General features: G+C 29.9%; 1 protein-coding gene across 1 annotated transcript; it reads left to right on the top strand.

Moving 5' to 3' along the window:
- Positions 1-16,213: 16,213 nt before the first annotated feature.
- LOC133792080 (fasciclin-like arabinogalactan protein 12) lies at positions 16,214-17,208 on the top strand (the record flags this gene model as incomplete). Its single annotated transcript, XM_062229988.1, has 1 exon — positions 16,214-17,208. A coding segment is annotated over one exon (900 nt), but the record flags the coding sequence as incomplete, so codon positions are not given.
- Between the last annotated feature and the right edge of the window lie 6,836 nt (positions 17,209-24,044).

A 24,044-nucleotide genomic window follows, 5' to 3' on the forward strand; every position in this document is an offset into this window, starting at 1 on the left:
TTTTGAAGGATCATCAACAAACTCTTCTTGTGCTTCATCGAGCAATTCCATAGGATGATCGTCAAAATCACTATAACCCAAATCATCAACCCCTTGCCTCCCGAATGGATATGGATTATTATTTTTCAATGATTCCCCATGCCAATACCATGTACGATAACTTGTATCAAATCCCCGACAAAATACATGATTTTTTATCATGGTAATATTTCCTTTTGTTCCATTACCACAATCTATACATGGACAATGAATTCTTTCCGAATCACTACAATTTGTTTGGCAAAATTCTAAAAATTGGTTGAATCCGTCTTGAAATTGTTGTGTTTCTCTATTCTCAAGAATCCATGACTTATCCATAATGATAATATCTACCTAATTCTTAAGTTGATAATGAAAAGAAAATTAGTATAGTAATTGAAAAAATTATGTTCAATTATTAAATTATAAAATGAAATGGGCAGAGTTTCATTTATTTCTATAACATACCCAAAATTCATATGTATTTAAAATTTCAACAAAAACAAAAACATTATTATTATATATAGTAACTTATAAAACATGTTCAACTAATATCATCAAAAAAAAATTGGGCAGAGTTTCCTCTGTATTTATAGCATATCCCAAGTTATCTACCTATAAATTCACATCAAACAAAACATATAACAAACAACATGCATGTTCTCAACCATAAGTCACCGCAGCACACAGAAAATTCACAGATCTTACTTCACTAAGACACACATGTTCTCAACCTTCTGTTATCTCCGCAGCATACAATTTTATCTCAGAACCTACTTCACTATGGATGAATATCTAATATATTCAAACTCCTCTAACAATAGTTTGTAAATATAAAAAATAAAAATAAAAAATTAAGTAGTAATTACTACTTACCTTCAAAATTAATATTCAACAATTTCAACCTCACACTCAAACAAATATTTCCTACAATAAAAAGTTAAACATTAGTAAATATATGGTAATTGAATTGATCCTAAAATAATATAATTAACAAAAATATACTTTAAAAAAATCATTACCTAAATAATATACAAAATTATGCAAGCACTAATTTTTAATATAAAAAATTATGTAAACAACATTATTATAAATAAAATAATACAAAAATACCCTAAAACCGAAATATACATTAAAGAAATCAAGTTTTAGTGATCAATACACGTTTTAAACAATGAAAATATCTTCCAATCCTGTATAAAATTTCAAAAAAATTAAAAAAAATAACCATATAAACATACATAGAAACCACCATTAAACCCACATAATATTTCTTCATTTTTACCCTAAAACTTCAAAATAACTCAAGATTAAGTATATATACATGATTTCAAGCTTTAATATGCAAGAAAATGGAAAAAGAAAACAAAAACAAAAAAAATGGACAATGTGGGGCTTACCCGTGGCTGGGGACGGAGGTGGGAGAGCTTCGGCCGTGCCTCTGTGAAGGGGAAGAACATGTGCAAATGAGAGGGAAAAATAGGGTATTGTGCTAAAGTAGGTGGAGACCACTTTTCTCCGCGGTTCTATACCCAAAACCGCGGAGAGAAGTGGTGAAAAGTTATACACTTTTCTCTGCGGTTTTAGACCCAAAACCGCGGAGAAAAGTGAGTCATTCAAACATTTCACTGTGTTTTTTTTAAAACTGCAATAAAATAGGGTGCGGACATTAAATATAATTTTTTTGACTCTTTCAAACCTTTTCTCTGCGCTTTTTATTTATTGTTGAAAAAAAACCGCAGAGAAAGCCTATATTTGTAGTAGTGTTGCGCACAACCGTAGGAATAAGTAGAAAAATGCTTTTTATTTTTTATTTTTCTAAATGAAATAGAGAGAGAGAGAGAGAGAGAGATAAGCTTCCATTTAAATTAATGATTTAATTTTTAAAGTTATGTATTTCCTTATATTAGATACAAGCAACTTGCAATGCATATTTGCTTTGTTTTATTTATAGAATTTATTGATTATTTTTATTAAATTTGTATCATTGTCATATACATTTTAAATAAATAAAAAATATTATATATAAAATAATGACATAAACATATTAAATGAAAAATTAAACCAAAACATTTTTTTATAATTTTTAAAATATATATATAATATGATAATATTTTTAAACGTAAATGATATTTTTTTTAAAATTAAGATTATGTATTATTTATGTATATTTTTTTTATTAATTTTAATGTTTTTATTAATTTTTTTATTTAAAATAATTATATGATTATGATGTGTTATTAGTTTAGATGACCACGTGGCTTTATGTTGGCAATTAACGGAAAAATAATCCTCCCTCTATGCCAAAGCTCAAAATCAATACAAATGTTGCTATTAATAAAACAATAGGACAAGTTGGTTTGGAAATGTTGCTTAGGGTTCATAACAATAGCTCTATTGCCTCGACTATTTGGCATCACACGACCACTTCAATCCAACAGCAGCTCAAGCTTGGCAATTTTGCAGAGTTTGTATCTATGCAGAAGAATGAACTATATGCATGTTGTTGTAAAATCTGACTATCTTCATGTTATTCAAGCAATTCAGAACAAGTGTGTTGATTTATCTTATTTATGACACATTGTTAGAGATATCATATTAATTTTGTAATGATTTTTTTTTTTAATTTTTTGCTGGTATTGTCCAAAAAGTGCCAATGATGTTGTCCATTCTCTGGCACAATTGGCTCTTTATTTTGGATGATTACTATGGATGGTGGCCTGGTCATCCCCAGTGTATTGACTCTATTATTCAAGCAAATGTCTTTCATCAATGATATTTGTTTGACACTCTATTTCTCTTCTTGAGTTTTTTCTCATTGAATTTTGCTCTTAAGGTGTTTTAACAAGGCCAAGTTTTCTAAGAAAAGTGAATATTCTCTATTTATTTATGTATTTTAATATGTAATTTTCCGTCTAGGGTTAGGTTATATCACTGTATCTTAGCAAAATTTTAAGTTATAACTTTATTTCTTTCTTAAAAAATTACCAAGAAAAAAATCATACTAAATAAAATTTTTGAGAAATGAATAAAAATTTGTTGTCCTGAAAATGTTGTCGCAAGCCTGTCCCACGTACCCTACAAGAAAAAAATGTTTTTAGAGGCGTAAAAATTAGAGGCGGGGTGTCAATCTACCGGTAATACCACTAATTACCGACCGAGTATTATCATCGAAGCATTACCGGCAGACCCTCCGGTAATATACATTACCGGCAGAATAGCCTATTATTACTGGCGGAAGCCTTCGCCGGTAATACTGCCTTTTGTTGTAGTGGTATATTATGTTAACATGTGGCAATAAAAATAATTAAAAATTTGCTAACAGATATTTATTAGATTGTTTTATCTACATCTTTCTCTCTGTCTCTGTTCTTTGTTCCATAAATGTTTGATATTCCACCTGCAAGCTTTAATTATTTATACATGTTAGTTTAATGGTCTCCTTCTTTCTAAAAAAAACTCTATAATGCATCAATCATATAATATAATATTTAAATATATATTATGAGTCTCTGCTTTAATACATACATATTTGAATATATATATATACATTATTCTCTCTCTTTTTTTTTAATTCCAATAGCAATTTTTAACGTATTAAGTGGCTATGAATGTTAAGGGTGAAAAACAAAATAAATCAAATTTAGTGATATTTTTTATTAATAATACCAAAACGTTGACAATAGTATGACTATATATATATATTTTTTTTAAATGTGACACTAGTATTATTTATATACCTATTTTTTCTTCTCTCAATGTGACGCTAGTACAAACTTTAAACTTCTCACAATTTTGTGAGATATGTGGTATATGTGTTTTTTTTCCATATATATAATATATATTTAAATATGTATGTATTAAAGCAGAGACACGGAGTATATATTTAAATATTATATTATATGATTAATGCAATATATAAGAAGGAGACTATTTAAACTAACACATATAAATAATTAAAGCTTGCCGATGAATATTAAACATTTATGGAACAAAGAAGAGAGAGAGAAAGATGAAGATAAAACAACCTAATAAACGTCTATTAGCAAAAAAATACTAGATTAATCATAAGAAAAACAACCAAAAACTTTACCCTAGTTTGAACCCTTTTTCTTCTTCTTCTTCTTCTCTCTCTAGGTCACGCCCTCTCTCTCTCTCTCTCTCTTCTCTCTATAATTTGGCAGCCCTCCATCCCAAATGAGCCTTCAACCTCTTTCTTATTTTCTATTTAAATGCCTCAATCTTCAAAACCTAGCTAAGGAAAATGTAATTATCATTTTCCTTTATTTTCCCTAAATCAAAATATAATTCAATTAAAAATTATACTCAGCCAATCAATCCATTTTATCATTGACAGCACACTAATTCCTCTCTTGTCTTCCTTGGCTGTCCATGGCTAATAAAGGAAATAATGCTATTCTCGTAACTCTAGTGTGCTGAGACTTGGGAATGGGTTTTGACCCGTTTCTGTTACGTTTTAGGAAAAATGATATTCACAAAAAATATAGATAATTTTATTAGCTTTCTAACGGTATAAGTTGTGTCTAAATTGGATATCCATAGCCCATTTTATTGAGGCTGGGTAAGGTTACGGGAATTAAAAAAAAATGACAACTCTATCATTTCTCACCATTTGTTTCCCAATGTTTTTCTTGTGTGAACACAAGCCTCTTTATTTCCCTTTCCTTTTATTTTCCTTTTAAATCCCTTAATTAAATAAAAATAAATAAACCAATAAAAGGAAATTAATGTGTAGAAAACTATTGCATGCACACCATGCAACCATGCACATGCACATACTCAATCACTAGGGTGCATCACTACCTACCATGCACCTTAGTGCAATAAACCAAATCTCACATAATCACATTTTAAAATAAAAATAAATATATATCATTTAACAAGTAATTTCAAAAAAATATTCTACCAACAATTCTAACAATTAAATAAAATATTAAACAATCAAATAAAACAACAACAACTAAATAAAATAAACAATATTTAAATAAAACAATTCATCACACTTAACACTTAAATAAAATAAATCACAAAATTTTAATAAACTAAAAAAAAAAATTGGTGCACTACATCCAACCTCGAGACCATACTTGAGGATGAGTAAAAGTTACTATAGTTAAGCAAGAAATAACTAGACTAACGAGGTTACACGCCAATAAGTATTTTCTAACAAAAATACATGGTAAAAGTAACATTCGACCTTGATAATAATGAAGTCAAAAAAGTGCAATCGAATGAACTATGTATGAATACATGGAAGCTCGAGCTTAAGCACGACAGTATTTGTATAGATAAAAAAATATAAAAGCAAGTACTTTGTAGTATGCTCGAAATATTTCGAACTAGAAATATGACGTGTGCTATAAAGGAAATTGCTTCTCCAATTTTGTAATGTCTCCTCATTGAGATATTGAATATTTAAGAATTATTGTCACTAAATAATTCTCAAATATTTTTCATTTGACCACACTTTAGACTCCAAGTCTTATGGGTCAATATATCATTCTATAATTTTTGAATCCACCTTGATCCATTTTTTCATGCAATAGCAAGACACAACCACTAAAAGATGTAACCTCCATAGGTTCATGTTTTCTTATCTCATAAAATTAGATGCTCATCTCTTAAATAAGAAAATTAAAATCTCAAATAATTCTTTTATTAATATCTCACAAATATTTGCATGATTATATTTTAATATAATTTCACATAATTGTCAACACATATGACTTCATGTTTCTATTGATTCACAAAATTAATGTATTTATACATGTCATATAAAGCTCATAAAATTGTCATTCTAATAATTTTCCATTATAACAAAATAAGACAATCATATAACATGCTAGCACATAACCAATAATCCACTAGAGATTATTTACACAATATGTTAATTAATCACATATAGAAAAAACTCAAGATGTTTAATTATCTTCTAATCTAACCACTATATTTGCAAAAGCAAAGGAGATTAGAAAACAATAAACCACATTTGTAAAAAAGTTATTCTTTTTTCTATCACTATATGAAAGCCATTAGATCTTCTAAGAAAAATCAAAGAAGAACATTACATCATATTACCACTTTCAAAGTTGGATCCTCACAAGATCTCTATTGTTTTTCCTTCCATTGAAAAGGAAAGAATTAAGCTTTCAAATGTAAGAGAATATATTATATTCAATGGAAAATATAGAAATCAGGATTAATTACAACTCTAAGCAAGAAAATACAAATGAACAATAAGATTGATTAAATAAAAGTACAAGTAAATAGAAAGGTTGTAGAGGAAGAACATTACAAACTCAAAGCAATAATAAGACAAGTAAAATAAGAACAAGAAGAACAAAAGAATGAACACAAACTCTCACACAACCAAAAGTGTAGAGTAGTGGAGATCATCAACTTGAACAAGGTTTAAAACATTTGTCCAAAAGCTTATTTCCCCTATTATATAAGTACTAAGGGATCTCACAAAGAAATAGCTGTCTGGAATTATCAAGTCTCAATGGTGTATTTTCTGGACAAGTGCTTTGTAGATAGAAAATGGTGTCTTACAAGTGAGCATTAGACTCTTATTTATAGAGTTTGAAATAGTCTTTGAATTTCAAATTCCACCAACATCCATGTGTTACCAATGTTTTATTGGAGGTTTATGGAATTAAAATGAAGATTTTGGAGTTTCTTGGGGTGTCAGAACCGCACAAATTGAGAGTTAATGAAGAAGAAATCATAAAATTGAATTAACTACTCAAAGAGTTTCAAGAGACTACATTAAAACATTATAAAAGAAAGTTTGTTCAGGTTCATAGTAATAATGTCCATAAAATTACTAAGAAAACACATGAAAATAAAGAGAAGAAAGAAAAACTAGATGTAGATACAATTTCGCTGCCCTCAATGGTCTCCAATGTTTTTCTGAGATTAGGACTCTTCAATACTCTCAAAAAGTCATAATAAGATGTATTTATAGTGCCCCAACTTTTCAGTAATGAAATACCAAAAATACCCTTCAAAAATATGATTTTTTTTCCTCTCTCGATGTTGAGTGCAGTGGCACTACTATTTTGGTGCGAGGGCAATGGTTAAGAACTTTAGCACTTAAAAACTTTGCAACGACTAGTGATAGTATTTTAACATTAACTTTCTCAATATAATTAGAATTCGATAGTTCAAAGTGTTTTGGAATGCTAAGAAAAAAATTTACAACTTCTTTTTCAAAGCGATTTTTCATAAAATTAAGGAATAATGGTCCAAATTCAGCTTGTATTATCAAGCATAAACAATGTGTGTTGAGCATCTTCAACTGAATATTTTCTACTCATAATATCTTGGAACTCCACACTCAACACTAAATCAATCATATTCATAGTATCTTACACGTTTCTTCTCATTTAACTTCATATTTACTTGACCACACTACTACAAAAAATAATTTTTAGGACTATAGCATTGCGAGTCCTCTATTTGAGAGTCTTAAAAACTAAGGTTTTTTAGGACTCGCGTTGCGAGTCCTAAAAAATCTGGTTGAGTGCATTTAATTAAATTTTTAGGACTCACAACGCGGGTCCTAAAAAATTTGGTGCGAGTCCTAAAAAATCTGGTTGAGTTCGTTTAATTAAGTTTTTAGAACTCGCAAAGCGAGTCCTAAAAAATCTTGTTGAGTGCTTTAAGTAATTTTTTAGGACTCGCTTTGCATGCCCTTAAAAGTAATTTTTTTAAAAAAAAAATGCAGCTACAATTTTCATTTTGATTTAGAAAAAATATATCTTTTTGAGTGTCCAAAATGTATTATATATGTTAGATTTCTAAAATTTCAAAAGAAAATACAACAAAATAATATTTTATTAATTACTCAAAAATATCATTTCAGTATTTAGTATACTCGGCTTACAAAATTATATTACATGATAGTTTATACTACAATCAAATTTTATCATCACCAAATATTAAACAAGAAATGTATATAATGTTAGTGAAATATATATTTTATTCTAAAAACTTCAACTGTCAATGTTGTCTAGTATTGCGCCAAATAAATGCATCTCAATATAGACCTGCACATTATAAAAAAGTTCTTTAATTATAAATATATTATAATTCAAACTTATAAATAAGTAGACACACACAACAATTATAAATATATATATATAATAAATGCGAGAATTAAACTATCACTATTATTATAGGTATTCATATAGTCAATGAGCAAACAATATCTTGTTAGATAGTACTATTTCATAAAATGTTATTCATCCAGTACATAGAGGTATTTCAAAATAGTAGCAAACTACACCAAAATCAGTAACAAAATAGACCATAAATCTACCATATTAATCCATTCAACTTAGTTAACAAAATACACCAAAAATCTGTCACAAAATACACCAAAAAAACTAGTTGCACAATACAGAAAAATATACCATTAAAACAATAGAAAAATATACCATTAAAACTTTGGATCACAAGATCATGCTCCAATCTTTGACAGACCTCAGTTAGTCTCCATTGCACAATAGCAAACTAAATTTGTAACAAAATTTTAATAATTATACTATTTAATTTTGTTATAACTTTATAATATAATTCGGCACTTACTAAGTTTGGGGGCTCAACTTCCCCTAATTTTCTTTTTGTATTTTAAATTTGTAAACAAAATAGATATTAACATAAAATTTTATGAAAATTTGTTAAAAAAAAGTCTCATTTTTTTTAAATGCAATTAGTCCCTTGAGAAAAACTTTTAGCTCCATCAATTATTATTAATTAGCATGTATATTTTCTAAAAAAATAATTGAAAAATAATTTGTTAATTTGCAAAAACTTCGTGATAGCATTGATTATTATTATTATTATTATTATTAAGAAATGATAGAGTTGTATTATAATGTATTTCTCTTTTTTCTCATATATTTGACTCATGTCAAAGCCACAAATCCCATCTATCTTTCTCTATTTTGCAATATGATAATACAATTTTTACTTCCCATTGATCCAACTTTATGGATGTGAATAATACACCTAGCCGACAATAAAAATAAAATAAAATAATAACTAAACAAAAAAAAAACAATGCACACATTATCATCATCATTTGGCTTTTAACAATCAAATTAAAGTAAAAATGCATAATTAAGCTACGCAAATTGCATTTAAATAAAATAGTTTTGACTAAATTAAGCGTCTAATTAAGCATCTTTTAAGAGACCCTTTTAATCATAATCCACCTCTTAATCTCTAATTTCGTTAAAACTTTAATGCCGGCTTATTATTTATTATGATGTTATGGTTCAAGTGGGAAGGAGCTTAAGTGATAAGACATTAGTACTACTTAATTACTTGATTAATTAAGAAAGAAACATCACTAATTTGAATTCTATCTTGGATGTATAGTGGGTTTCAACTAAACATAATTTTTTTAGACTATTCTAGTAATTAAAAATTTATCTCAAATCTAAGTATGTATTTAAAATTATATAATCAACTTAATTATTAATTAGACCGTCAAATGTTGAATATCCGAATCACAAATTTATCATTGTGGCAATCATCTTTTTCATATTTCCACACAAAACTAAGTACAAAAATATCTATAGAAAATCGGACAGCATATCCCCTAATTTACTACCCTAGCCATCTGTCACAATCAACACAAACATGTCAAACATATCAAACAACACACAGGTTTTCATCCATATATCACCGCAGCACACAAAATTCTCAGAACCTACTTCACCAAGACATGCAAGTTCTCAATCTTCTGTTATCACCGCAGCACACAGAATTCCCAGAACCTACTTCACTACGGATGAATATCTAAGATATTCAAACTCCACTAAAGTGTAATACTAAAGCAATTAGAGAATAAACACATACACATTCCTTTGTTTGATCAAAGGGAAACATAATTACCAAATCAATTACTAGTTCTATTGTTAAGAGACAAAATCAGAATAAGACATTATCCACTCTATGTTTAAAAATAGATATCAAGAGCTACGTTAGATTTGAATAAATATTTTGATATAATGCCATGTAACTCATAAATCATGGATGATGAACTAGACTAGGAGCCAATTTTTATTGAAATAGTTTCAAAAATCCTTAATGGAAAAAATTGTCTAATAGAAAGCAACACCTCATTTATTTGAAAAACATTTCCCTAAACAACTTCTTAATCATATGTAATTGGAACTTATGATGGAAAAAGATATTAAAACTATTATATTGCACATCAAATTCTTTGTTTATTTGCAATAACTGATGTTGGTTTTTTTTTTTTATCTTTTTATCTTTTAGCTAGGGACATTTTATGAAACAATTTTTCGCATAGTAAATACGATCAATTTTAACATATAACTTAATCAAAATCCTCCCCACTATTACACCTATTTCACGAAACGGAACCTATAATTACTAATAAGAAGAAACAAACTCAATCCACCAAAAACACATTTACATGAAAAGAGAGGAAGATTAATTAAAAAGAAAACCAAAACCATGCCAATTTGAAAGTTGAAACAAGAAATATAAGAGTGAAAAAAATAACAGAAAGGCAATTGGTACGCGAGAGGAAGAGTAGAGCTTGCATCAAGCAGAGTATATTGATTTTGCTCAATTTCAGATAGCCACAAAATGGTATAAGCTCTAATAAAAATCTTTAAAATATATGAAAGTAAAACTGCAATCAATTTCTAATTACATGAAAGATGTTTGGTATTAATTACCTATTCTACACCTTGAACTGAGGACCTTTCCTTTCTGGAAGCATCACCATGTTCAGCTTCAGCAGCTAAACTGTCATGGACGTCCACAGCATCCTATTAACAGTGGCAAACGTGAGAAGTAAAGGCAGTGAGAATATTTACAAAAGCAATTCATAGTGCTTATAATAACAGACCAATTTCAAGCAAAAAAATATTCTAAATGTTATTGCTGCAGTGCAAGAATAAAATCCACAATAGCAAGAACTAATAAAAAAGACTCCAGCAATCAAAACCATCACACAAGAAAAAGAAACTGACAATTTATTCTTCCTTATGATACTACAACAAGTAGATGTAGCTGTTTCGCATATGTATATGTAGAAAGAAAAAATTCTAACACTGTACAACTTTTAGTTCTCGTGCTGCTCAAAATAATGAGTTAATGAAAGCATCAAAATATAAATTAGTAAATACTCAATTTGGCTTTCTTAATTAATTTAAACCCTCTTTTCTAATTGGTGAAGCACAACTTTGTTCAATCCAAAATCCTTTCATTTTAGAAATTAGTGGGGGCATTTCTACAAACACATAGAGTGCATTAATCATAAATATGAAATGAACAATTTTAATTCAAGAATCAAACACAAATTAAGTGAAAGCACATCCAGAAAAAAGAAGGATGAAGAAAATGTGTAGACCCACATCTTACCTCTGCCAAGACCAGCCATGAGACCCACGCATCTCACCTCTGTCGAGACCATCTATGACCGAGACCCAAAAGTACCTCGGCCAAATGGGGATCAAAAAAGGAAAGATGAAAAAGTTGTCCTAATCTGTAGTCTTCTGATTTGACTCCCATATTCCATGAATCAAAATTCAATTAGCCCAACCCATAAATTTTCGGTTCCCTCAGAGTGCAAAAATTAAGGCCTTATAGAGCTCTATCAATGATAATATCCCCAGTTGTGGTCATTGAAAAATCATGCATAAGCTTCCCTACCAAAGATGCCATAAGAGAAAGAGAAACTAAGAAAGAGTTATGGTCTGGTAATGGTATTGATAACCATGGCATGGTCCACGATATTCCTATATTAATTATTTATAATTACACTTATTAATTTAGAGATGAGTAGTCTGTAGACCACAACAATAATTAAGGTAAATCAAATCATAAAGACTAGTTAAATATTAATTGAGTTTTGAGTATAGCTAAGCTAAGGAGGACTGAGTCCACTTAAGAAGCTGATTGTGATTGTTTTACAGTAGTACTACTAGTTTTACAGTAGTACTACTAGTTGTACATTTCAAGAAAAATTACATAATCCTCAGCTCTACAAATGCATGTTATACAGTTACAAAGGAAGCCAATATATGAATAACAACTAACGTTTTGTTCACACAAGTTTCAAATTTTGACTAATATACAGTTTAAAGAGATCACTTAATATGGCATGAAAAACATCACTCATAAAGCCTCCATAGGACATTGATATCCTTGCCGACATAACTCACTTAAAAATAATAAAATGGTTAATAGAGATTGAGTGTACCAAACTTCAATGGCGTGAAGTTTGCATTCTTAGGCTTCACTTTATTTTACCAATCCTTATTTATATTCTACATTTAGGATTGACTAATTTCTAAAATTACATTCACATGAAGACAGATATTTCAGTACTAGATGTGTAGTAGAGTTGTGCTTAATTATACCTATTCCATTTCCATACGAAAGATCTAATACTTTGAGCTTTGCTCTCAGAATTTGCATGATCACCGCAAGTAATCCAAAATGCCCATTCAGGTTTCCAATCTGAAAGTTTGCATTAAAATCAAATGAAGTTTGAAACTAATAAACATTAATTTGAAATCTAAGCTCAATTAATCAAACCAGATTTTGTAATCTTACAACTCAGATATTACTTTGGACATTTTAATTAATCTTTCATAAGCATTATTATTACAAGGGAGTGCTAATAATTTTGAAGAAAACTTTGATTTCATGAATATTCAATCACCTGACAACTTGAGCCTAAATGATGATTGAAAATTAATCAAATTCTTAAGTAATTCTTGTTATTATTACCTTCATGAATTTGGGAGCTCCAAAGTATTCTTCTTGTTGAAGACGTCAATATATATACTCATTTAAATAAGTTTTTAGAATAATGAAGTCAATATATATATACCCATCTCCATCAAAACTGCACACAGAGCAAAGGAAACAAAATCAGTGTCCAAATCTGACACCTAATATACAAGTTAGTTTCAAATGATCAAGATGACAACACTCAATTCAAGAAGACTTTATTTTTTTATATAAAATACAAGGTTGTTTATTTAGTTATTAGTTCTAGGTTTACTAATTTTTGTAAGTCTGGTTAAGTCCTATGTATAATAACCAGATCAGTTTCTTATCTGTAGACTAGCATTTTACATTATTCAAAGTAAGAAAATCATTGAGAGAGTTTTGAAAGCTTAAGACTTGTTGTTACTCTTTTCTCTTTTTTTATTGCTTTCACTTAAGTTAAAACTTTTGTTTCCAACTATCAGATAACTACCTAATAATAGTTTTACATCTGAACTAGTTTATTTATTCTGAAAAATTATTACACTATGATTTTTCCAATAAGGAGGTTAAATGACAAAAAGAGAAATGTGACCCTTCGAAACAAAATAAACTAAGCTCAAAATCTATCAAAAAAATTGGTTTTCACTACCTATAATTTGATTAATACAACTTATATAATGATCAAAAGAAAAGATGTGTAGATACCAGTGATATCCAGCTAGTGGAGCAAACTTGAGACCAACTCGAAGAAACTCTCCACTTAAGCACTCCTGCATATGTATAGTATAGCATATATATATATATATATATACAGTATATACACACAAGTAGCTACCATGTTATATACTAAGAAAAATCTCAATATAATAAAGAGAGGCCGCGAAAGAGTTATATAATTATAAATATATATTATATTTAATCATCTAACAATAATAATAACAAAAGGCAGTAGTAATTTGAGCACACAAAAACTAGAATCACTCATAGTTTCATTAAATCATATTCTGTAGTTTCTTTGCATCAATTTCTCAAACACTTGAAGAGCATCAACCATTAGTTTAAGAGATCCATATGCCCTGGTTTCCTTACACTACTTTTCAGCTCAAGACAAAAAACATCCAAAAGATAATATCAGAAACTAACCCGAAAATTTCCTAGAGTTACCAGAAAATTTTAAGATAAACAAGCAAAAATTTAAATCCCAAATCACACAGCCACCAAGCCAACGAATCCCAAATCTCAAAATACACCAAGCCAAATAATTGAAATACATCAAAGCCTCCAAACAACTTCATACGAAACCTTACAAAACAGAATAAATAGGCATTATAAATCTATTCATATATATAATATTAATACATATATTTCTCAAATTTATATACATATGGAAAAAAAATTGTTAAAGAAAGCATACTTAGAGCAGAGACCACCATCGCGACCCCTGCGAGGCCACCGCTCCACCAGCTGCGACAGATTGAGGGGCATACCTCAGATTGTTCAATGCCCCAACAGTCATTTACTTGTCCAAAAGTAGAGCCTGGAGGCTTTTGCTCGTGGCGGAGAACGGGCCACCAAGCCCCAATGAGCCACCAAGCCTCCACGCCGTCTAGCCCCAACGAGCCCCCAAGCCTCCACGTCCTGCCCAGCCCCTGCGCCGTCGAGCCCAGACCCGAGACCCCCCCACCCGCCGTCGAGCCCAGCCCTCGAGCCACCAGTCATTGCTGTCGAGCCCAGCCCCGAGCCACCAGTCGTTGCTATCAAGCCCAGCCCCGAGCCCCCTGCCGCCAAACAGCTCGACCCCGACCCCGACCACCTTGCCGCCGTTGACCACCATTCCCCGAGCCCCTACCGTTGTTGTTCGGGCCTAGTAGAAAAAATGCGATAGAGAAAGGGAGAAAGGAAAGTATAAGGATCGGGTGGGAGAAAGGGATTTGGGTATGTATATATATTTATATTTTATAAATAAAAATCAGATTATATTATTTAGATAAAAAAATGTGATTATAAAACTCCCAATTTTATACTCCTAATACTATAAAAAATAATTTTAAAAATCACAACTATACAAATTCTTTTCAAACTTATAATAATTGTTATTTAAAACTTAAATTGCTATTTAATTTAAATACTAGGTAAAAGTGCACTTTAGTTAACTTTATTTTAAAAATATATTAATTAATTTATATTAATATATTTTTTAATTTTCATATAAATTTTAATATAAATAAATAATGTCGTATATTATCAAAATTATAACTAGTAAATTTATATATTAAAATTATTTTAAAATATTTTTCCAATCAATAAAACAATTTATTTTTAACTAATACTAATTTTATAAATATGCTAAACAATAAGTGGTTTTATGCTCTTTTTACTTAACAATTTTAAGGACTTGCTTTAGGAGTCTTTAATACTCTTTTAGGACTCGCAAAGCAGTCCTTAAAAGTCACCATTCCTAATTTTTCAGCTCAGGTGTTTTTAGAACTCGCAAAGCAAGTCCTAAAAGAGTATTAAGGACTCCCAAAACAAGTCCTTAAAATTGTTAAGTAAAACACTCATTTTTTAGCCCAGATTTTTTAGGACTCGTTTATTTTTTTAGGACACTCATTGCAAGTCATAAATTGTGTTTTTTTAGGACTCTCAATGAGTGTCCTAAAAACTCCATAAATATTTTTAAGGACTTGCATTTATGTGCGTGACCTAAAACAGTGTCCCGTAAATGACATTTTGTAGTAGTGCCATTACAACCTGGAATAAAAAGAAAACAAGCACCTAAATATGCACAAATAAAGTAAAAACACTTCAATAACATTTTAAATTACTCTCTAAAACTAGTTTTATTTACGGGAGAAGAATTTTATTTATTTCAATCTTAGTTAAACAATTGTTGTATTTATTAAATATAATAAAATTTTATAATTTTTAGTTTCAAATAATTTTAATATGACATTAAAGCATAATAATCATTAAATATACATTGAAGTTGTCATTGCCGAATTTGACATTTTACATTTCCAACTAATATATATTTAGTTGCAAATCTTTTAGACGTCGTTTTTATCACACCATCACCTGATCTAAACTGGATCCTTTTAGAATAGCTCCCTGCTTCCTAATTAACCAACCAGCTAGCTAGCTAACTCATCTTACAACAGCTACCCAGCGAAACAAAGACAGAATACATTTTTAACTAATTTCATTAATTATTCTCAATCTATTTACTACAATTTCTTTTCCTGCCTCTTTGCCCTCTATATATGAGCCCAACTATCAAGTCATCAAAAATAAAACCACATTCTTAATTAACCAACTTCTATAAATATAAATATAAATATATATATATATATACCAATCTTATTACGTACAGTAGTCGAAAACATGATGCTGATGAAACAAGCTCTGATCTACTTCTCATTTCTGGCTCCTCTGCTTCTACGACTGCGATGGAGCAACACTGGCTCACTCTCCAGCCCAAGCTCCATCAAAACACGTAGCTGAAGTCCCAGCAAAAGCTCAGACCTTAACCCCAACTAAAGCGCCAACAGCACTGCCAGTGTCAGCGGTCGAGCCACCCTCTCAAGTACCACTCGTCCAAGCGCCACCCCACAAAGCCCTTTTCACCCCTACAGACGTTACCAAAATCCTTGAAAAAGCCGGTATCTTCAGTGTCTTCATCCGCCTGCTTAAGAGTACCTCTGTAAGCATCCAGATCGAAAATCAGCTCAATGTATCCAACACCTTGACCATTTTCGCACCAACAAATGGCGCCTTTGCAGCTCTCAAACCTGGTACACTCAACACCCTCTCCACGGAAGACAAAGTCCAGCTAGTCCAATACCACATTCTTCCCTCCGTAGTTTCGCTCCAAAACTTTCAGACTCTCAGCAACCCTGTACGGACACAAGCTAGCAATACCAATGACTACCCTCTAAACGTAATTGTCGAAGGGAGCATTGTTAACATATCTACTGGAATTGTTAACACCACGATTTCTGGTACTGTTTATGAGGATAATCAGCTTGCTATTTACAAGGTCGACAAGGTGTTGCTTCCACTGGGGATTTTCGCTCCCAAACCGAAGACGAAGCAGCTGGCACCTACGCCGACACCAGCGAAGCCTTCCAAAAGCGCTAATTTATCTTCATCTTCGTCTTCGACTTCGTCTTCCCTTCCTTCCGAAGAATCTCTCAGCCCGAATGTGGCGGAAGGGGACAAGTCTAAGGCTCTTGCTCAGACCAATAATGGTGTTATACACATTGGAGTTGTTATGGTTACCCTAATCTCTATGTGGGGTTACTTTTAGTTTTATCTCCATTCTGAAGTTATGTTGTGTCCATGTTTGAGCCATAGTTTCAAGGCTCTTAACAAATGCTTTTTATTTATTTATTTATTTTTAAATGGAAGAGAGAAGAGAGGAACTTTCCTTGGTTTAGAAAACATGTTAATTTTGTAAATTTAAATTCATGATTTAGTTTTTAAAGTTATGTATTTCCTTATATATTAACTCTGTTTGGTATTTTCTTTTTAAAAGAGAAAAAGAAAAGGAAAATTCATTTGGAAATTAGATTTTGAAGCCCAAAAAATGTTTTATTATTTATTTATTTATCATCTAATATTATCCACGTAATCTATTGCTAAAATGAAAAGCAGCTAAAAATGAAAGAGATCCTTACAATTATATTAATATGATCTATAAAAATTACAAAAATCACATACAAAATTTTATTTACAAAAATATCTTGTCACGTCATAAAAAAAATATCAGATTCTAAAAGGAATGTACCTAATTTTGAAATTTTCTCGAAATCTCAATTTTCTCATTTTTCTGGGATTAAAAAAATAACTTTTTAGTTTCTTAAAATACTAATAAGTTACAAATTAGTTACTTTTTTCACCGCTTTTTATATGGCTTTTTTGAACTTTTTATTTATTTATTTATTTTTTTCATGGTTTGAGGCCTCTCTCTCCACTATACTATTTTTTTATTATTATTTTGTTACATTATCTCTTTCTTTAATTTCAAAAATCTTTTCGGGTCACACATAGGTTAGGCTCAAAAGTGGTACCATGGTGACCTATTCTTCAAGGTGATCATTTTGATATGTGGGAAGCATATGTTTTTTTACCGTCACCAGAGAAGATGACCAAAATAAAAAATAATCTTTTAGTTTCTTTTTGTGTTGACCAAAACGTAACTAAATTCTAAACTTGATCAAAATTTAATATACAAAAATTTGTATTCTTATTTTACATTTAAACAATGATGTATTGTATTCTAAACAACTTAAATTTATATAACTTCAAAATGATTAATCATTGTCTTAAGATAAAAAAGTTTCAAAAAATAAATATTGAAGGTAACCAAAATGTATATAAAATAATATGCTATAAAAATAATTTTTTTTATTGAAAAAATTAACTAATTGATAACTTATTATCATTTTAAGTAACAAAAATATTATTTTTTTAAACTCAGAAAACAAAAAAATAGGATTTCTTTTTAAGTAACTTTTGATGGCGTGAAAATGTATTTTTATAAATAAAATTTTGTAAGTAATTTTTGTAATTAAATTATAGAAAACAGTTAAATTTCTCAAAATGAAAATCATTATTTCATGTGGATTAGGAGACTAAGACCCCAGCCGATGAGAAGAGGATGGAAGAACCAAAATGATGCGAATGAGATGGATGAGGCTTTAGAGAAACCATTTTCAGCTAGAAAGTTCTTTCTGTGATTTCTTTTTTCTTTTCTCTCATCTCGGAAAGTGAAATAATGAGAAGACATGATAAAGAAGAAGTAAAATAGATAAAATATGAGTACCATAATAAAAGAGAGACCACGCATGCACGCATGCATGATATATATCTATAATATTGAATCATCTTAGCTATAACAACTTCAAAATTGGATTTTTCCCAAACCCAATTGCTTAGTGGGACTCTACATCGACAGTTAAAAACTGTAGGCATAGAAACCAACGCCGACAGCTAATAACTGTCACTGTTGCTTTTGACTGTCGTTATTGATCCCAACGACGATAGTTAATTCGAGACCAATGCTGACAGTTAAAATGTGTCGCTATTGACCCCAACGCTGACCCCAACGCCGACAGTTAATTCAAGACTAATGCCGACAGTTAAATGTTGTCACTATTGGCCCCAACGCCGACAGTTAATAAAAGTCCAATGCCGACAATCATAAAATGTCATCAAAATTCAAATAAAAAATAACAATTAATGAATAGTATAATTTTAAAAATAAACTAAATTATGTAAATATATATTTATGAAAATTATGTATTTATTAAAAACTTTGAAAACTAGATTTTTTTGTTTCTAAATTTTTCATATTAAATTATTAACTTTTGTATTTATAATAATTTTTATATTAAAATTGAAATTTATTATTCTTTAACGTATTTATAAAATTAACTATATTATTCTTTAATATATTTATAAATTTGTATTAGTTAAAAAAGAGTTGTTTTATTAATTAGAAAAATATTGTAAAAAAATTAATGAATAGTATAATTTTAAAAATAAACTAAATTATATAAATATATATATTTATAAAAATTATATATTTATTAAAAACTAGATTTTTTTCGTTTCTAAATTTTTCATATTATTAACTTTTGTATTTATAATAATTTTTATATCAAAATTTAAATTTATTATTCTTTAACACATTTATAAAATTTATATTAGTTAAAAAAGAGTTGTTTTATTAATTGAAAAAATATTGTAAAAACACTAATGAATAGTATAATTTTAAAAATAAATTAAATTATGTAAATATATATATTTATAAAAATTATGTATTTATTAAAAAAAAATTAAAACTAGATTTTTTTTTATTTCTAAATTTCTCATATTATTAACTTTTGTACTTATTATAATGTTTATATCAAAATTTAAATTTATTATTCTTTAACATATTTATACAATTAACTATATTATTCTTTAACACATTTATAAAATTTGTATTAGTTAAAAAAAATTTGTTTTATTGATTGGAAAATATTGTAAAAAAATTTAATATATACATTTATTAGTTATAATTTTTTTTTATTAATATACATATATATGTTTAAATAATTTTTTATATAAAAAGGTATTGGAGCAATACCGAGAATTAAAATGTATAGTTATCGGGACAAAAATTATATAATTATATGTTTAATTATAATTTTTTTATATATATATATGCCAAAAATTTCACACTCTAAGGGTGTTATTGGTAGAGTCTCCAAATCCAATTTTATTATTTTAAAAACTTGAAAACAGTGAGACCTACAAGAATAAATAATTGGTAAGATGTTTTTGAAAATAAAATTCAAATCAGTATTCTAATTTTGTGTTATAAAATCAAAAACAAGAAAATCAGGTTTTCACTGATTCTAAATCATTGTATCCTAAAATTCTACAAATCTATCATTTTTTTTTTATATTTTTAGATTTCATACCAATCACATATTCAGTTTTTAAAACCCAAAACAGTTTTCAGATACTAAATCAATCACATTTTAAAAAACATATTTTTAAACTATAAATTCAGATTTTAAAAACACATTTTTTTTTAATACAATTTTCTAATCACCAAAAATTATGAGGACGCTAAATAATTTCCCTCCACACCTTTCTTTTTCCCCTTCCCTCTTTCTTTCCTTTTCCCTCTTCTTTCTTCCTCCGTGTGCAACTTCTTCCAGCCGAACCTTCAGCCACCTGCGACGGCCGAAGTCCACCAACCACGCGTCGCCTACATCTCGAGAGTTTCGAGCCACCGCCTCCATTTTCAGTCGTCGTTGTCCATGGCTGTTCTCGTTGCCCCTCTGTATTCAAATCTATGAGGTATGTCTCTTCAATCAATTTCATATATATATATATATATATATATATATTTGTGTGTGATGATTGGATTTTATTTTAATAATTTTTAGGTTTTTATTATCGTTTATTTGATTGATTTTGAATATGCAAATATGATATTTTTGGTTAAGTTTGAATATGTTAATCTAAATTTTGGCTACAGATCTTTACTTATTTTGCATATTTTTCTCTCCTTACTTGCTTAGCTACAGATAGATCCAAGTGATGACTTAGAATCAGAACTCAAAAATGGTGAAGCAATGGTATGGTTAGATGGATTCTTTTTCAATTTTCTTATTTTTCTCCCTTCAATCCACCCTGAATAACTGTTAATATTTGTAGGATAGGTCCAAAGTCAAAGTTGTGGATGCTGATGGTTCTTCTGAGGGAATTTCTTGAGAAAAGTCAGGGATAAGGTTTGTGTTCCTAAGTTGAATTTATGGTTATCCTGAATTTTTTCTTATGTGGCTTGGTAAACTATGAGTCATCATGAATCCATTTGTTAGTTAAAGTTTCACTATGGAATTGTTTATAGGTCTCTTTTTTGTTTTAATGTATTGTTGGAATCTTAAGAAAACCATATGCAATTGCATAAATTGACCCTAAAATTGTTTGATGAAATGTTAGAAAGAAAACCAAAATGGGCAGAGCGTGTTCGATAAAATTCTAGATAAAATCAATTTAAGCTCTTGTTTTTTTTCCCTCTAAATTTAAGTTCATTATGTAGTTGTTTGATTCCTTTACTCGTGAGATTATTGCAACTTCTATGATCATTATGTTATTTATGACCCTCCATGGATCTGAATCAAAGCTTGTGGAGACAATTATACTGACAGGGTGTTATTCTGATGATTATATATATAAGGACCCTATATATAAAGAAATTGCAGCGAAACATTTTGGTGTAGTAAAGGGTGCTCCCTCTGGTAGTAAGGTTAGTTCCTTTACAACTTATGGTTTTCAATTATCTCCTGGATGATGGAATCTGATGTATATGTTTATGTTTAGGTTTTTAGTTTCTTTTAAAATTCAAAATCTGCTACTGCGTGACTGATTAAGACTCACAGTTTTAGCTATTGATTTTTTTCCTCTTCTTTTCTTATTTCGATTATGATTGAATAGTTTGGAATTTGTACTTCTATTAGGAGTATCTCCTACTCTAGTCCACTTGCTATATTATTATCGTGGTTTTATTTTGATGCAAGGAGCTTAGCTCAGAAAGCACTCTGGTGCCACTTTGGGTTCCATCTTTGGGAAGCAGTAAAACTCCCCAGTCAGGAAGACCTAAATAGTGTCGTGCTATCAACAACATATCTCTCCCACCATTATTCGGTCAGTACTGTCTGTAAGCTTTATCTTCTATTATTATTACATCTGCACTTTTTGTTGTCAAATATATTTTTGATAGCAATTTTTTGAATTCCAGTTGTAGATTTCTTCAATCAACTGAATTTGCAATATGGCATCCTCACAAAGTTCTTTACAGAAGAGAATCGTCCTATGATGTGTGGTATTTATTATTCCTCCAAATCATAACTGTTTTAACTGCTTTCAGTTAGAAGCCTTTCAGTTCATTTTTAGCAGGCTATAGAAAGAAGTGCCTTCGGCTGGAACAGAGACAAGAAGCGAGAATGAGTGATATTCAGAATCAAGAAGAAAGAGAGAGAGAGAGAGAGAAAGAGAGTGTGAGATCAAAAGGTTTTGTAGTTGAGCCAACACTACTGTTCGAAAGTGTTAGGCTCAAAGGTGGGGTTGAGTGTTTGAGATAATTCTCCATTGAAGACTCTTTAGTTGAAGATCCACTTCTAAACTGTGTTGTACTCTTTGCTACAGATTCATTCAATAAAGGGATAATGTTCAAACTGGATGTAGAGTCAAAGATCACATTGATTTTTGGTCTTGAACCAGTATAATTGTTCTGTGTTGGGTTTATTTCGTTACTGACATTTGTGTTTAGTTTATATGTATAAATTGATTCTCTTCTAATTTTTACAACTCTGTTTTATGCACAATAAAAGTCTGTCTTAAAAGTGCCATTGTTTTAAGTGATAAGTTCTTATTTGTTATAACAATCTAGTTGTTTGATCTTGAGTTAATACAGATTTTACAACAAAATCAAAGCTGGGTTGGCGATCAAGAAGAACAACTCAAGATCCTGACATTTCTGCTGCAAGATTGATCAAGAAACTATTCAAGAACTCACATCAGCAATGGCCAAGTTCGAACTGGAAAAGTTTGATGGAGTAGGTGATTTTGCTCTATGGAGGGAAAGCCTCAAAGGAATTCTTGTGCATCAAAAAGTGGCAAAGGTTCTTGGTGACACCAAACTCCTGACTGAGAAGAAACCTGAAGAGATTGCTGAAATGGAAGAGATGGCATACTACACAATAATCATGCACCTGCCCAACAATGTTCGAAGAAAGCTGATTGATCAAAAGACAGCCAAAGGAATATGAGATAAGCTGGAAGAACTCTATGAAACCTTCAATTTCCAGCAAGATAAACTTGCTTGAAAGACTATGGCTTCAGGATGATATCTACTTTATCTTTAGATGAAAATATTGAAAAGTTTAATGAAATTATTGTAGGTCTTGCCAATATTGAACACAAAGTAGATGAAGAGAGCCAAGCCATCATTCTTCTAATGTCCCTACCAATTGCCTATCAAGAAGTGAAGGCTGCCATTAAATATGGCAGAGATGTGATAACATTAAAGGAAGTTCTTAGTGCTTTAAAGTCCAAGGACTTTGAGTTACAGCTGGAAAGAGAAGCTAAGAAAGAAGAAGTATACTTGGCAAGAGGAAGGACTCCAAAGAGGAGTTTTTCCAAGAATCATCATCACTCTCATTCCAGATCAAGATCTCGGGCAAAAGGAGACATAAAGTGTTATTTCTATGGAAGACCAGGACACATTCAGAGATTTTGTGTCAAGAATAAAGAACAGCAAGCAAGCTTCAAGTCCCAGCATAATCCAAAGAGTAATCAAAGGCATAAACTTGATCAAAAGACAGAGTGATACAACTGCAGTAGCCGAAGAAGACACTGATGAGTGGTCAACAGATGGAGATGCTCTCACTATCTCAGAAACCACACAAACTAGGGAGTGGATTCTTGATTCTGGCTGCACATATCATATGTGCCCAACTCGAGAATCATTTTTTGATTATAAACAAATTGATGGTGGTAAAGTTCTAATGGGAAACGATTTTTCTTGCAGGGTCATTGGAATTGGAAGAATAGCTATTAAACAGCTCAATGGGGAAGTAAAAATTCTGTCAGATGTGAGGCATATTCTAGACTTGAGAAGAAACTTAATTTCCCTTGGAACCTTGGAAGATGAAGGATATTCATACAAATCTATGAAT

Source organism: Humulus lupulus, chromosome 7 (assembly GCF_963169125.1).
Source record: "Humulus lupulus chromosome 7, drHumLupu1.1, whole genome shotgun sequence".
Taxonomy (NCBI): domain Eukaryota; kingdom Viridiplantae; phylum Streptophyta; class Magnoliopsida; order Rosales; family Cannabaceae; genus Humulus; species Humulus lupulus.